The following is a 13,406-nucleotide window of genomic DNA, read 5'->3' as shown; positions in this document are numbered from 1 at the left end:
TTAAAAATCTTCTTTGCACTGTATTTTCTAAATTTCTAAATTTTGCATAAAATGTTTTAGAAATTGTAAGGAAATGTTTCTAATGAAATAAAGCCTGCAAGGACAAAATACAGCTGAACAGCAAATAAATCAGACAGTTAGCAAATAAGGGTTAAAAAAAGAAGAAGAAAGAGAGAAAATCTGTTAGTCAGAACTACCTATATTTGGTTCCAAGGTAAAGTGCCAATCTATAGTATGAAAGGCATGATTATGGATATTTTGTAAACTGAAAGTATTCCTGGCATGAATCTATATGGCTGCCTTGAGTATGTTTGTAAAAGCATACTGGAACCGTGAGTTCCAAAAGGACAGCTTTCAGTATGAATGGACAAAAAGGACTCTCGTAATCTTTCTCTCTGTGTTAAAACCATTTTGTCAAGACTCTTGTCACTATTCTTACAATTCCAGAAATGAAGTACCTGGGTTATCGGTTCTAAACCTCTTTTTTTGAACTGATTGTAAGTTACTTATTTTAGCGTTAGTTTTTTTCTCCAGTAATTTATTGAACTTAGTGTTTTAACTCTGTACATATTTTCCTTAATTTCCGTATACAATTATAGAAGTCTAAAATTTGAGTATATACAACAGTAATTATATATTAGTAGAGTACCTTTCAGTTTATAACTATCCACCTCATTATTCTAAAGACTATATTCTGTTTTGAGAGGAAAAACCTGTGACCCAGAGGCTCACTCAACTAGTTAGTGGCATTGCTGGGCGAAAAATGAATACTACAAGCCTTCTGCCTTCCAGCCCAGCTCATTTACCAATACTGCATTCTAAAGAACTATTTATTTGATGATTAGACAGACCTTGGTTATAAAGTTAGAGCTATATACATATAAGTTTAGGTACAGAAACATATTTTTGGTTTCATTAGGCAAATATTTACTCAGTGCCTACTTAGTGCAAGCATGTTATTAAAAGTGCCGGTTAAATCTTCCATCTTCCCTACTAAATCCTAATCTGAGAGCAGAGGACTTTTTTCTATTCACCACTGTAATCCCAGCTCCCAGTAAAAGGACAGCGTAACAGGCCCTCAAGAAACATCTATGCGAGCTGTATAAAGAAAGTAGGGAAAGCCGCAGTCCCAGCAATGCGTTGGAGTGCATCCTACAGTCGGGAAGGCCAGTCTGTACCAAGTGCGGAAAAGTGGTGCTGGAACGCAGTGGGTGGGCTTCGGAAGCATGTATGAGATTGGCTTCGGGAAGATTTTTGTGCGTTCCTCTTTAGCTCAACAATAACACGCCTCAGCTAAGCACACACACGCGAGTCTCAAGGAGTCGTTTCCACCCGCCCTCATCCTCACCAGATTCTCCCCTTCTCCTCCCCTTCCCTTTCTCCTCCCCTCCCCTTTCCCCTCCCCTCCCCCCTCCCCTCCCCCCTCCCCTTTCCCCTCCCCTCCCCTTTCCCCTCCCCTCCCCTTTCCCCTCCCCTTTACCCTTTCCCCCCCCTTTCCCCTTTCCCTCCCCTCCCCTTCCCTTTCCCCTCCCCTCCCCTTCCCTTTCCCCTCCCCTTCCCTTTCCCCTCCCCTTCCCTTTCCCCTCCCCTCCCCTTCCCTTTCCCCTCCCCTTCCCTTTCCCCTCCCCTTCCCTTTCCCCTCCCCTTCCCTTTCCCCTCCCCTTCCCTTTCCCCTCCCCTTCCCTTTCCCCTCCCCTTCCCTTTCTCCTCCCCTCCCCCTTCCCATTTCCCCTCCCCTTTCCCCTCCCCTTTCCCCTCCCCTTTACCCTTTCCCGCCCCTCCCCTTCCCTTTCCCCTCCCCTCCCCCTCCCCTTTCCCCTCCCCTCCCCTTTCCCCTCCCCTTTACCCTTTCCCTCCCCTTCCCTTTCCCCTTCCCCTCCCCTCTTCCCGAGCGGAGGATCGGCCGGACCGAGAGGACCCAGCTCCCAGCCCCGGAAGTTACGCGCGGCCGGCACCGTGACGTAAGTTCCGGTCACGGCTGACTTCCGAGGCAGACGCGGAAGTGCCGGGAGGCACCGGGAGCCGGGTTCGGTTGCAGGATTTCTGGCCCAGCCCTGCGCCTCGTGAATGTTCTAGAGAGGTCGATTCCTAGAGGCCCGCTTCCACCAGCCAAGACCACACAAAGCCGGCGCTAGGGGCCACTCCTCGGCCGAGGAGCTGATGCCGGCCGCTCCCTGGAGCCCCCGTAGCGGGGCCGGACCATGAGCCTGCTGGGCGGCCTGGCTTCCTCGCCGCGGGCCCCACTGCAGTCCAGCAAGGCCAGGATGAAAAAGCTCCCGAAGAAGAGCCAGAACGAGAAGTACCGGCTCAAGTACCTGCGGCTGCGCAAAGCGGCCAAAGCCACGGTGTTTGTGAGTGTGCCCGGCGCTCAGCCCCTCTCAGCCTCGAGCCTCTCCTAACTCGCGAAATCTTTCCCCGAACTGTTCCCCTTCCCAGAGTGACAGTATTAATATAGTGTTAGGTTTTACATTGTACATTACTTCTTGTTAGCCTCGTGCTTTGGACAAATTACGTAATTCCTGTAATCCTGTTTCCGCATCTGCAAATGAGAGCTAATAACTGCCTTGCAGACTTAATGAAGATTAAATGAGGAAAGTAAAGCGCTCGGTACCTAGAAGCTGTGCTAATAAGTTTTAGTCATTATCGTTATTACCGCAGAACTCTTGGAAATGCCTTTGAGCCTCCAGAGAAACCTGAGAATGAGGCGCTATTTTTAAAATAGCAGCACTGAAGCCCCGAGAGATGATTTGCTCGAGGGCACTATGTCAGAACCCTGGCTCTAACTCAAACACCTGATTCTAGTTTCTTTAGTACTTCCATTACGCAGCCTGTTTCCCAAGCACCCCGCATACCCGTAACTGACCCCTTCCATGAACAGGCACATGAAGCTTTCAGTAATCCCCCCTTCTAACCTCTTTTGAGTCTTCCCGATCTTTTATTGTAGAGGCACTGGGTTTACTGAATGAATGAATGAAATGGTTTTCCAGCCACAACTAAGTGTTATAATACTCTGGCTTGCTCAAGCTCACCTCAATGCTTGGAAGTAGCAGGTGTCTCAAATATCTCCCCACATCTGAATCACCACTACCTTACCTCTTCTTCTACCAAAAGCTAGAACATCCCTCAGCTTTTTTGGAAGCATAAGGAAAGCTTTGGGAATCAGAGCATTCATTCCGAAAACATTTATTTGGCACTTGCCATGTACACTGGAGAGAAATAAGAAAAGCAGAATTGAGAGGATTTAGTATCTAATTATGTTACCTTTCTTTTATTCCCTAAATGTCAAAGGTACCTACAGCTTGGCACCTATGTTGTTAGGATACTGGTTCCACCAAGTCTATGAAGAAGGTTTTGTGAAGAACAAGGATATTGTTTTGATCATTCAGAGTTTGAGGTCCCCACTATGGCACATCCAGTTTGGAGCAGCCCCCTCAGGACTTGTGCTTGGGAAGTAGATTGAATCGTCAGTAGAGAAAGCTGATGCTTGAGTACACATAAATAGGTTATGAAATTTAAGAGTTTTATAGACTAGACTTGATTTTGTTCCATCCATATTTTCTCTTTAAGGTTCATACTGCATGGGATGCTTTGGGTTAGGTTCGCTTTGTAAGCTCCCCAGGAGTCAAGGCACTTGGGAATGGACCTTCCCCATATTTACAAGGGTTGAGTTTAAGCATCTATGATTTGAGCAGTATGTCCTTTTCTCTGCTAAAGGCTACCCTAATGAAGGTGACCATATGTCTTGGTTTGCCTAGGACAGCCCTACTTTGCCATATTGTTCTGGAAAAATCATTAATAGCTCCCCCTTTTCACTCGAAGGTGCACCAGTTTCTATAAATTATCTAATTACTCTGCCCACATTAGAACTTGACCCTACCTTTACTTGTAGGTTTGTTTACAGTTTGCCTGCAAGGTAGACTAGCTCTTCCTTCTCACCCAGCAACACAGACTTCTTTGGTTTGGAATATAGCTCCTCTTCTCAGCATAATGCTTTGATCTTTTATTCATTTTGTGTGACTATATTCAAAATTTTCTTCAAGGAAAATGCTGCTATTTGTGATGAAATTGCTCGTCTTGAGGAAAAATTTCTTAAAGCTAAAGAAGAAAGACGGTGAGCTGGTTCATGTTGTGTTCAGAATTACATTTTTTGGTGATTGATATGGTGTTACTGCTCCTAAGAATTTTCCTCCATCGGGATTTTTGTACTTTGCACAGCCCACTGGCCACTAATCTGGTACAGGGAAAGTCACAACCTATGGTATTGGTTCCTGTTTACCCAGGTCGTGTTGGACCATGATGATGAAACAGCTCTATTCATCTCTCTGACAAAACCCTCTTGCCACATCTTATAAGTAATTTTATTATAACTCTGCGGTTATAAAAGCCCAGGGATAAAAGAAACTGCATTTCATTCTACAGATGTTTATTCCATATGTAGTTCTCCGTGAGTATATGTACATGTGCAGTTCATGGTACGTGCCCTTCAGAAGCCTAACACCTTCCAACATCCAGTTAGAAGAGCTCTCCAGATGCAAAAGAGATACGCTATAATCCTTTATCCTTAGCTTTTTGAAGTATTATTCTCTGGAGCTTCGTTTATCCCAGGGTCCAATAAGAACCTTATTTTTGTGAATGCAATAATCTTTGTATATAGTTCTGGCTTTTCGCAGTACTTGAATAAAATATGGAATTGTGATAAAACGGAAGCTCATACCTCTGCTCCCTTTCCTTCCTGACCTCAGGTACTTGCTAAAGAAGCTCCTTCAGCTCCAGGCTCTAACTGAAGGGGAAGCACAGGTTGCAGCTCCTTCCCACAGCTCCAGTTTGCCCCTGACTTACGGTGTGGCCAGCTCTGTGGGAACTATCCAGGGAGCTGGGCCGATTTCTGGGCCTAGCACTGGAGCTGAGGAACCATTTGGGAAGAAATCCAAGAAGGAGAAAAAAGAAAAAGGCAAAGAGAACAACAAACTGGAAGGTACCTTGGGGAGAGGATATCAGTTTCCCCAGTGGCTCAACGACTAATGATGAAGACCTGGTACTAACTGGTAGACACTCGGCCACAGAGATGACTTAAACTCTCACCCGGTCCTTAAGCAGCCCTGGTAGCCCTTGAAAACCAAGTGTCTTAGAGCCACTCCAGGTGGAGGAATTGCAGTTAGACCTGGTTAAACGTGATGGGAGCAGGCCAAGGCCTCCCCCTTCTCCTACACACCCGACTCTCTGGGTGCCTTCAGTTCAGTCTTTCCTAGAGGCAGGGAAATGGGCTTGGTGGCCTTTTGAGCACACAGATGACTTGGGAAATCACTGACCTTATAAATGAAGTCAGAGGCTTTAAAAAAGTATAAGGCTTTTAGATACTAAGCACTGATACCAAAATTGGTTGCTGCCAGGTGGGGGGTTAGAAGGCTACTCAGGGCTTTGGGGAGAAGTCCCGTGTGCCCATTCAGTGAGTGTGTAGAGCCAGGATTGGCTTATTGCTCTTAGCATCGTGCAGAGTTTTCCCTTCCCCTCAACGCTGGGAAGGGCCTAAAGTGGGTGACCCCAGATTTGCGTTTCAGTTCTGAAGAAAACATCCAAGAAAAAGAAAATGGAGGCAGGTGCTCGCAAGCTGGTTCAGCCCATTGCCCTGGATCCCTCAGGACGGCCTGTGTTCCCCATCGGACTGGGGGGTCTAACAGTATATAGCCTGGGGGAGGTGAGTGAGACCAGCGATAAAGAGAGAGGAGAATCAGAAATACGGGAGTGGGGTTGAGCCTTCCCTCCCTGTTCCCGTTAGCAGCAGCCCCTTGCTGATCCAGACCAACCCCAGAAAATCTCCAGTCCCTAGGAAACCAGGTCAGTTTTGTCTGCTACACATCCTACGCTCTTTCTCTCTCTGATTTGAGTCACTCTTTGCAGCCCCAAGGTGGTTCTAAAGGCTACCACAGTACCCTGGACTTCTACATTCTCTGGCGACCTCAGTGGCAGGTTGGGGGAATCTTTTTTTATAGATCATCACCGACCGACCTGGCTTCCATGACGAGGGTGCCATCTACCCTGTGGGCTACTGCAGTACTCGGGTATACGCCAGCATGAAGACCCCAGACCAGGAGTGTCTGTACACTTGTCAGATCAAGGACGGTGGCACACAGCCTCAGGTACCCACTCTAAGAATAACTGCTGGTTTTCTTTTTTTTTTTTTTGAGAACCTTCTCTGTGACACGCATTTAATATATATTACCTATTCAGACACTTTACAAGGTAGATAGTGTGTAAGATGCAGAAAGTGATTGGCCCTCAGTCACACCTCTACTAATAAGTGATTTGAGCTGGGATGTAAATCTGCATTTGTGTGATTGTCCTACTGACACCCATTCCCTTGAACCGTGCTGGTGCTGATGTCAATATGGTGACCACATGAGGCCTGATCAAGCTGCTTGTTTGTAAAGTGCAGGCCTACATTCAGGGAAGATTAGTTTGACACTCTGCCAATTCAGGTGGGACCAAGATGGAGATAGCAGAGAAACCGCATGTTAGTTTCTGACTGCACGTAGTCTTGAGGACCTGGGAGACCTGAATCCTAGTTGTATTAAGTATCTTTATTCATCCTTCTCAGTGCTGTGGTTCAAGACAGTTCACTTTCCCAGTCTCCTCTGATCATTGGGGGAAAATAGACCATTTTCAGAGTTCCAGGCTTCACTGTCTGATGATGTTACAGATCGCTAGAAAATGGGGTGGAAGGAGATAGAAGCAAGGGAAGGAACCTTTGAGCAGAAGCTGAGAGCCTGCCTGACACACGTGGACAGTATTGCATCACTCCTATCCTGGTTAGAACGCTGTCGGATGCAGCTGAGAGTTCGGATGACCTTGGCCATGCAGCATTTCTCTTTAGAAAGTGCTCTAACAGACAGACTCGATATTGTAGCAATAATTATAACAAATCTATACATTCAAGGAAGATCTAATCAAAATCCTAATAGAATGTAAATGGTAATTGACAAGCTGGTCCTTAATTTCCTCTGAAAGACAAATTGCTAAAATATTTAAAAAAAAAAAAAAGTCTGTGGGGTTTTTTTTGTTTCCTTTATTAAGCCACTAACCCATCCAGACATTATTTTCAGGTACATTGTGAGCTTCAGTTTTTTTCCCCTAACATCAAGTGACACATTTAGTATATATTAAATACATATAATACTTGAGTATGTTTCCAGACGATTCTGTTTTATCTATTTGTCTATAAATGCCAGTATGGCTTTTAATTGCGTTAGCTTTATAAAATGTTTTATACTATAAATATGTTAAAAAAATATAGAACAATGTATTTATAATCCTAGGGTGAGGTGAAAAGGTTTTCCTTAGCAAGATGTGAAAAGTAGAAGCCATAATGGAAAGTAGTAACAGATTTGACTATTAAAAATTTAAACACTTCTGAATGACAAAAACCACCATAATCAAAGTTAAAAGCGACAAACAAGAAGAAAATATGTAACAGTGGATTAATATCCAGATAAAGTGCTCTTATGGTCTAAGATAAAAAAGCAATCAGGGCTTCCCTGGTGGTGTAGTGGTTGAGAATCTGCCTGCTAATGCAGGGGACACGGGTTCGAGCCCCAGTCTGGGAAGATCCCACATGCCGCGGAGCAACTGGGCCCGTGAGCCACAACTACTGAGCCTGCGCCGTCTGGAGCCTGTGCTCCGCAACAAGAGAGGCCGCGATAGTGAGAAGCCCGCGCACCGCGATGAAGAGTGGCCCCCGCTCCCCACAACTAGAGAAAGCCCTCGCACAGAAACGAAGACCCAACACAGCCAAAAGTAAATTAATTAATTAATTAATTTAAAAAAAAAAAAAAAGCAATCAGACGGGCTTCCCTGGTGGCGCAGTGGTTGAGAGTCTGCCTGCCAATGCAGGGGACGTGGGTTCGAGCCCTGGTCTGGGGGGATCCCACATGCTGCGGAGCAGCTGGGCCCGTGAGCCACAATTGCTGAGCCTGCGCATCTGGAGCCTGTGCTCCGCAACAAGAGAGGCCATGATAGTGAGAGGCCCGCGCACCGCGATGAAGAGTGGCCCCCACTTGCCACAACTAGAGAAGGCCCTAGCACAGAAACGAAGACCCAACACAGCCATAAATAAATAAATAAATAAGTTTTTAAAAAAATAAAAAAATTATAAAAAAAAAAGCAATCAGATAAAACAGGCATTTCACAGAAACAGTGCAGATGGTCGATGAGAGCAGACCTTACTAGTAGTTAGGGAGATGCAAATAAAACAGATCTTATTTTTTCTCATAGGCAAATATAAGATAGATAATAGCAAATGTTGGCCAGCATGTAGGAAAATAAGTACAAATGGCACTAGTAGGAGGGAAAATTTGTAAAGTTCCTTTTTTTGGAAGGCAGCTGGGCAATATCAACAATTTTAATATGTGACTCCTTTGATCTAGAATACTACTTGATATTCTAGTATGTCTTAGAGAAATGTGCAAATGTGAACAAAAGAGTTACATATAACAATGTAATTGTGGCATTGTTTGCAATAACAAGAAGTTAAAAGTAATCTAAATACCCACCAATAGGAGAATGGTTAAAAGTTAAGATATATCCACCTTGTGTAATATTATACGGCAGTTAAAAGAATGAAGTAGGGAAAGATCCCAAAACCAAAATACTACCTTTTGGCATTTTAATTGCTCTTTGCTCAAATAGAATATATAGTTTACACACAATATAAAAAATTGGAATTGGCATGATCAATACCAAATAGAAGAGCAATCCTGAAATATTTAAAGATAATTGTTTATAGTTTTTTCATGAATTAGCTGAGAAATCAGTATAAACCATCACAATGTTAAACTTGCAACATGTCACTGAAGTAACAAAATCATTGACTAAAACTACTCACAAGATAATTTATTATTGACAAAATTGAAAGAGCTCTAAAATTGACACAGGAAAATTGAATCAAATGAAATAACCACAGAAGAAAACTAACAGCAGTAGAAACTGTACTCAGTAAGGTTTGCTTTTTGGATTCTAAAAAAATGATCAATAATGCACATCACTGGGGGGGAAAAAGAAAAAAGAAATATATATATATATATACAGAAAATTAATTCTGTGTGGAATAATTTTATTAAACATTGAAAAACTGGAAACTGCTTAACTGAACTTTATAGAAAACTGGTTAAGGAATTTAACTGACTAAACAGAACCTGTTACAGAAATTTTTTTTTTTTTTTTTTTTGCAAAACGTCGTGAACTTTATAGAAAACTGGTCAAGGAATTAAGTTGGGTAGATAGCACTTGTTACAAAAATGCTTTCTTGGCAAAAATTCCTCAGTATTAGTATAATTTTGATTTAACAGTTTCTTTTTATAAATAAGATATTTTACAACTCAAAAAGTAAAGTGAAATGGCGATTTGCAGTCAAAATGGCCTATACTCTTCCTAGGCATTGTAAAGTAAATCTAAGATTATGTGGAGAATGATTTCATTTGTTTTTAAAATACCATTTGTATTTATACTTACAAATGTAAGTAAGTGGATAAGAAAGCATCTGGAAAGGTATATAAGAAATTAAGTGTTGGCCTGTGGAGAGGAGTCAAGCAAAGAGTATAGAATTAAACAGTCAAAAGACTTTCTCTGTTTTCTTGGCTTGGAATTTCTAACAGCCCTCTAGGAATGGTACCCACCTCCTACCTGGTATACTCAGCTTCAGGTTCCAGAGTGAAGAAAGAGTAATAGCAGTAGTTCTTCTCCTTGAAGACTGATCTCATTGCTCCTTTATATTTCTCAGTTTGAAGTTGTTCCTGAAGATGATCCCCAGAATGCCATTGTCAGCTCTTCTGCAGATGCCTGTCATGCAGAACTGCTCAGGACCATAAGTGCTGCTATGTAAGTTGACCAACAGCTTGGAGACAGGCTAAAAAGATCACTTTGGGTACAGTGAGGCCTTCTCTTTTGCTTTTAATGAGTAGAGATCCCTTATTTTATAGAAAGCTATCCTGTGTCCTTCGAATGCCTTAGCAGCTACAGTCTCCAGAGTATCCAAGTTTGGAAAGCTTATTCCGTGTGTTCATACCCACATTCTCATCTCCCTCTCAGCTCTCAGGCTAAAATTCTCCCTCTCCTATTTAGGGGGAAACTAATGCCCAGCATGCATCCATCTGGAGCTGACTTTTTTGGGTTTTCTCATCCAACCATCCACAACCTGATCCAGAGTTGTCCAGGAGCTCGAAAATGCGTCAAGTAAGTGGGGTCAAATCCATTCCCTTGAAAGAAGCTCCATGATCAGTGGGCCAGGGACCTAAACTGGCGGTCACTGCTCTGCTCATTCATCTGTTTCATGAGCTGCTTCTGTGCACAGGGCACAGTGAGCAGGAGCCAGCACCCCTCTGTACTGACGTTATCATCTGTGTGCACCATGACAGCAAATGGATTGGGAAGTCCTGCAGAATAAGTGTCACTAAAGAAGCCTGTCTGTGTGCTTTTCATTTTTGGTTAGTTAATATGTTTTTCAGATATATATGGGAGAGACCTAAAGAAAAAAGTACCTGATCCCTTTGGAGGGAAGAATGGGTTGTATGGCCAACAGACAACTCAGTAATGATCCCTTTGGTCCTGCAGTTACCAGTGGGTGAAGTTTGACGTGTGCAAACCTGGAGACAGTCTGCCGCCGCCCCAAGGACAGCTAGAGAATGATGCAGCTACAAGCTTTGAAGCCTTTCAGAGACAGACCTTCCATAAAGATCATAATGATCCCATTCTACAAGGTATCTTTTATTTTTCCCTTGTGGTTTGAAAATTGACCATTTTTAGGCAACCCTCCCCTCTTTGTTCATCGCTGAGTATCCCATATCTGGGCAGTGAGTGATAGAAGCTTTCTCCGCTCCAGCCATGGGCAGCCCTCGCAGAAGTCACAGGGCGTGGCTGAGATCATGGTGAGGCAGGGCTCACCGAGAAACTAGGGCATCTCATTTTCTAACCTAAATAAGACCTAAGCAGAATACAAGGGAATGTTTTCTGTGGGACTGAAATTTCAGATGTAGTAAATGGGATCAGGTCATGGCCTTGGTCCTGCCTATGTTCCGTGGATTCCCTCCCACAAATGAGTGGAGTGATCAGGGGATCCGGCGTAGAAGTCCTATAGGGAGAGCTCTGGACTCTAAATAAGAAGATAGAATTAACTTCTCTGTCTCTGCCTACTGTGCTGTGTAACCCTAGGCAAGTCACTTGATCTATTTCAGCCAGTTTTGTTCTTTTTTTTAAAATATTTTATTGAAGTATAGCTGATTAACAATGTTGTGTTAATTTCTGCTGTACAGCAGCAATTCAGTTATACACATATATACTTTTTCATATTCTTTTCCATTATGTTTTATCACAGGATATTGAATGTAGTTCCCTGTGCTGTACAGTAGGACCTTGTTGTTCATCCATCCTGTATATACTGGTTTGCATGTGCTAGTCCCAAACTCCCAATCCTTCCTTCCCCCTTGGCAACTACAGGTCTTTTCTCTATGTCTGTGAGTCTTTTTTTCATAGATATGTTCATTTGTGTCATATTTTATATTCCACATATAAGTGATATCACATGGTATTTGTCTTTATCTTTCTGACTTACTTCGCTTAGTGTGATAATCTCTATGTCCATCCATGTTGCTGCAAATGGCATTATTTCATTCTTTTTTATGGCTAATATTCCTGTGTGTGTGTGTGTATGTGTATATACTACATCTTCTTTATTAATTCATCTGTCAGTGGCTTGGCTATTGTAAATAGTGCTGCTATGAACATAGGGGTGCATGTATCTTTTCGGATTACAGTTTTGTCTGGGTAAATGCCCAGGAGTGGGATTGCTGGGTCATATGGTAACTCTAGTTTTAGTTTTTTAAGGAACCTCCATACTGTTCTCCATAGTAGCTGTATCAATTTACATTCCCACCAACAGTGCAAGAGGGTTCCCTTTTTTCCATATCCTCTCCTTTATTTATTTATTTATTTATTTATTTATTTATTTATTTATTTATATTTATGGCTGTGCTGGGTCTTCGTTTCTGTGCGAGGGCTTTCTCTAGTTGCGGCAAGTGGGGGCCACTCTTCATTGCGGTGCGCGGGCCTCTCACTATCGCGGCCTCTCTTGTTGCGGAGCACAGGCTCCAGACGCGCAGGCTCAGTAATTGTGGCTCACGGGCCTAGTTGCTCTGCGGCATGTGGGATCTTCCCAGACCAGGGCTCGAACCCGTGTCCCTTGCATTGTCAGGCAGATTCTCAACCACTGCGCCACCAGGGAAGCCCTCCATTATTTATTGTTTGTAGATTTTTTGATGATCCATTCTGACTGGTGTGAGGTGATACCTCATTGTAGTTTTGATTTGAATTTCTCTAATGATTAGTGATGTTGAGCATCTTTTCATGTGCCTCTTGGCCATCTGTATGTCTTCTTTGGAGAAATGTCTATTTAGGTCTTAGGCCCATTTTTTGATTGGGTTGTTTTTTTGTTTTTGAGTTGTATGAGCTGTTCGTATATTTTGGAACCTAAGCCCTTGTCAGTCACATCATTTTCAAATATTTTCTCCCAGTCCGTAGGTTGTCTTTTCATTTTGTTTATGGTTTCCTTTGCTGTGCAAAAACTTATGTTTGATTAGGTCCCATTTGTTTATTTTTGCTTTCATTTCTATTGCCTTGGGAGACTGACCTAAGAAAACATTGGTACGATTTATGTCCGAGAATGTTTTGCCTATGTTCTCTTCTAGGAGTTTTATGGTGTCATGTCTTATAATAAGTCTTAAAGCCATTTTGAGTTTATTTTTGTATGTGGTGTGAGGGTGTATTGTAACTTCACTGATTTACATATGGCTGTCCAATTTTTCCAGTACCACTTGCTGTATTTCAGCCACAGTTTTCTTCATTGTAAAGGTAAATATCTGTCCTGTCTTACCAAACAAGGGCAAAATTGGGCTGACAGATGCAAAAGAGTTGAAAGAATTAAAAGGACATGTATGTGTCTGATCAAGCCAGTCTCCTGAGATTACCAGGCAGCAATGGAACTTAAGGAACTTTTTTTCTCCAGGGTCTTTGGACCTCCCAGAGCTTCAGCCTACAGCCTTTGTGTCTTCTTATCAACCCATGTTCCTGACACATGAACCCTTGGTAGATACTCACCTACGGCACCTGAAGGCTCCGTCGCAGTGTAGCCCAGCTCAGTCTTCAGATTGAACAGGAAGGGGTCGATAACCACATCATTTTCATCAGGATGGATTTTTTAACTTAAACTAAAACTTAAGACTATATGGAAGAAGGCAGCGACTCAAGTGAAGAAGTGAAGAAGATAGTAAATTAACACATTTTGTCGCGGAGGTTCCCATGGTGACAGCTTTCCTGGGAAAAACTTCAGCTGCTTTATTTTTAGTAATAAATTTTTCTTGACA

The 13,406-nt window shown here is 43.0% G+C and overlaps 1 protein-coding gene across 1 annotated transcript; it reads left to right on the top strand.

Annotated features, from left to right (window-relative positions):
* Window positions 1–1,901: 1,901 nt before the first annotated feature.
* Window positions 1,902–13,406, top strand: TBRG1 (transforming growth factor beta regulator 1). Its single transcript, XM_082410915.1, has 9 exons — window positions 1,902–2,351; window positions 4,041–4,111; window positions 4,743–4,975; window positions 5,559–5,695; window positions 5,991–6,137; window positions 9,773–9,870; window positions 10,114–10,224; window positions 10,603–10,748; window positions 13,049–13,406. The coding sequence occupies exons 1-9, from the start codon at window positions 2,202–2,204 to the stop codon at window positions 13,192–13,194; spliced, it is 1,239 nt and encodes a 412-aa protein (XP_082267041.1). The 5' UTR covers window positions 1,902–2,201; the 3' UTR covers window positions 13,195–13,406.

The sequence above is a fragment of the Balaenoptera physalus genome (assembly GCF_965194825.1).
Source record: "Balaenoptera physalus genome assembly, chromosome: 10".
NCBI lineage: Eukaryota > Metazoa > Chordata > Mammalia > Artiodactyla > Balaenopteridae > Balaenoptera > Balaenoptera physalus.
The sequence above is the reverse complement of the archived record's forward strand: the minus strand, read 5'-3'. Positions and strand labels throughout refer to the sequence as shown.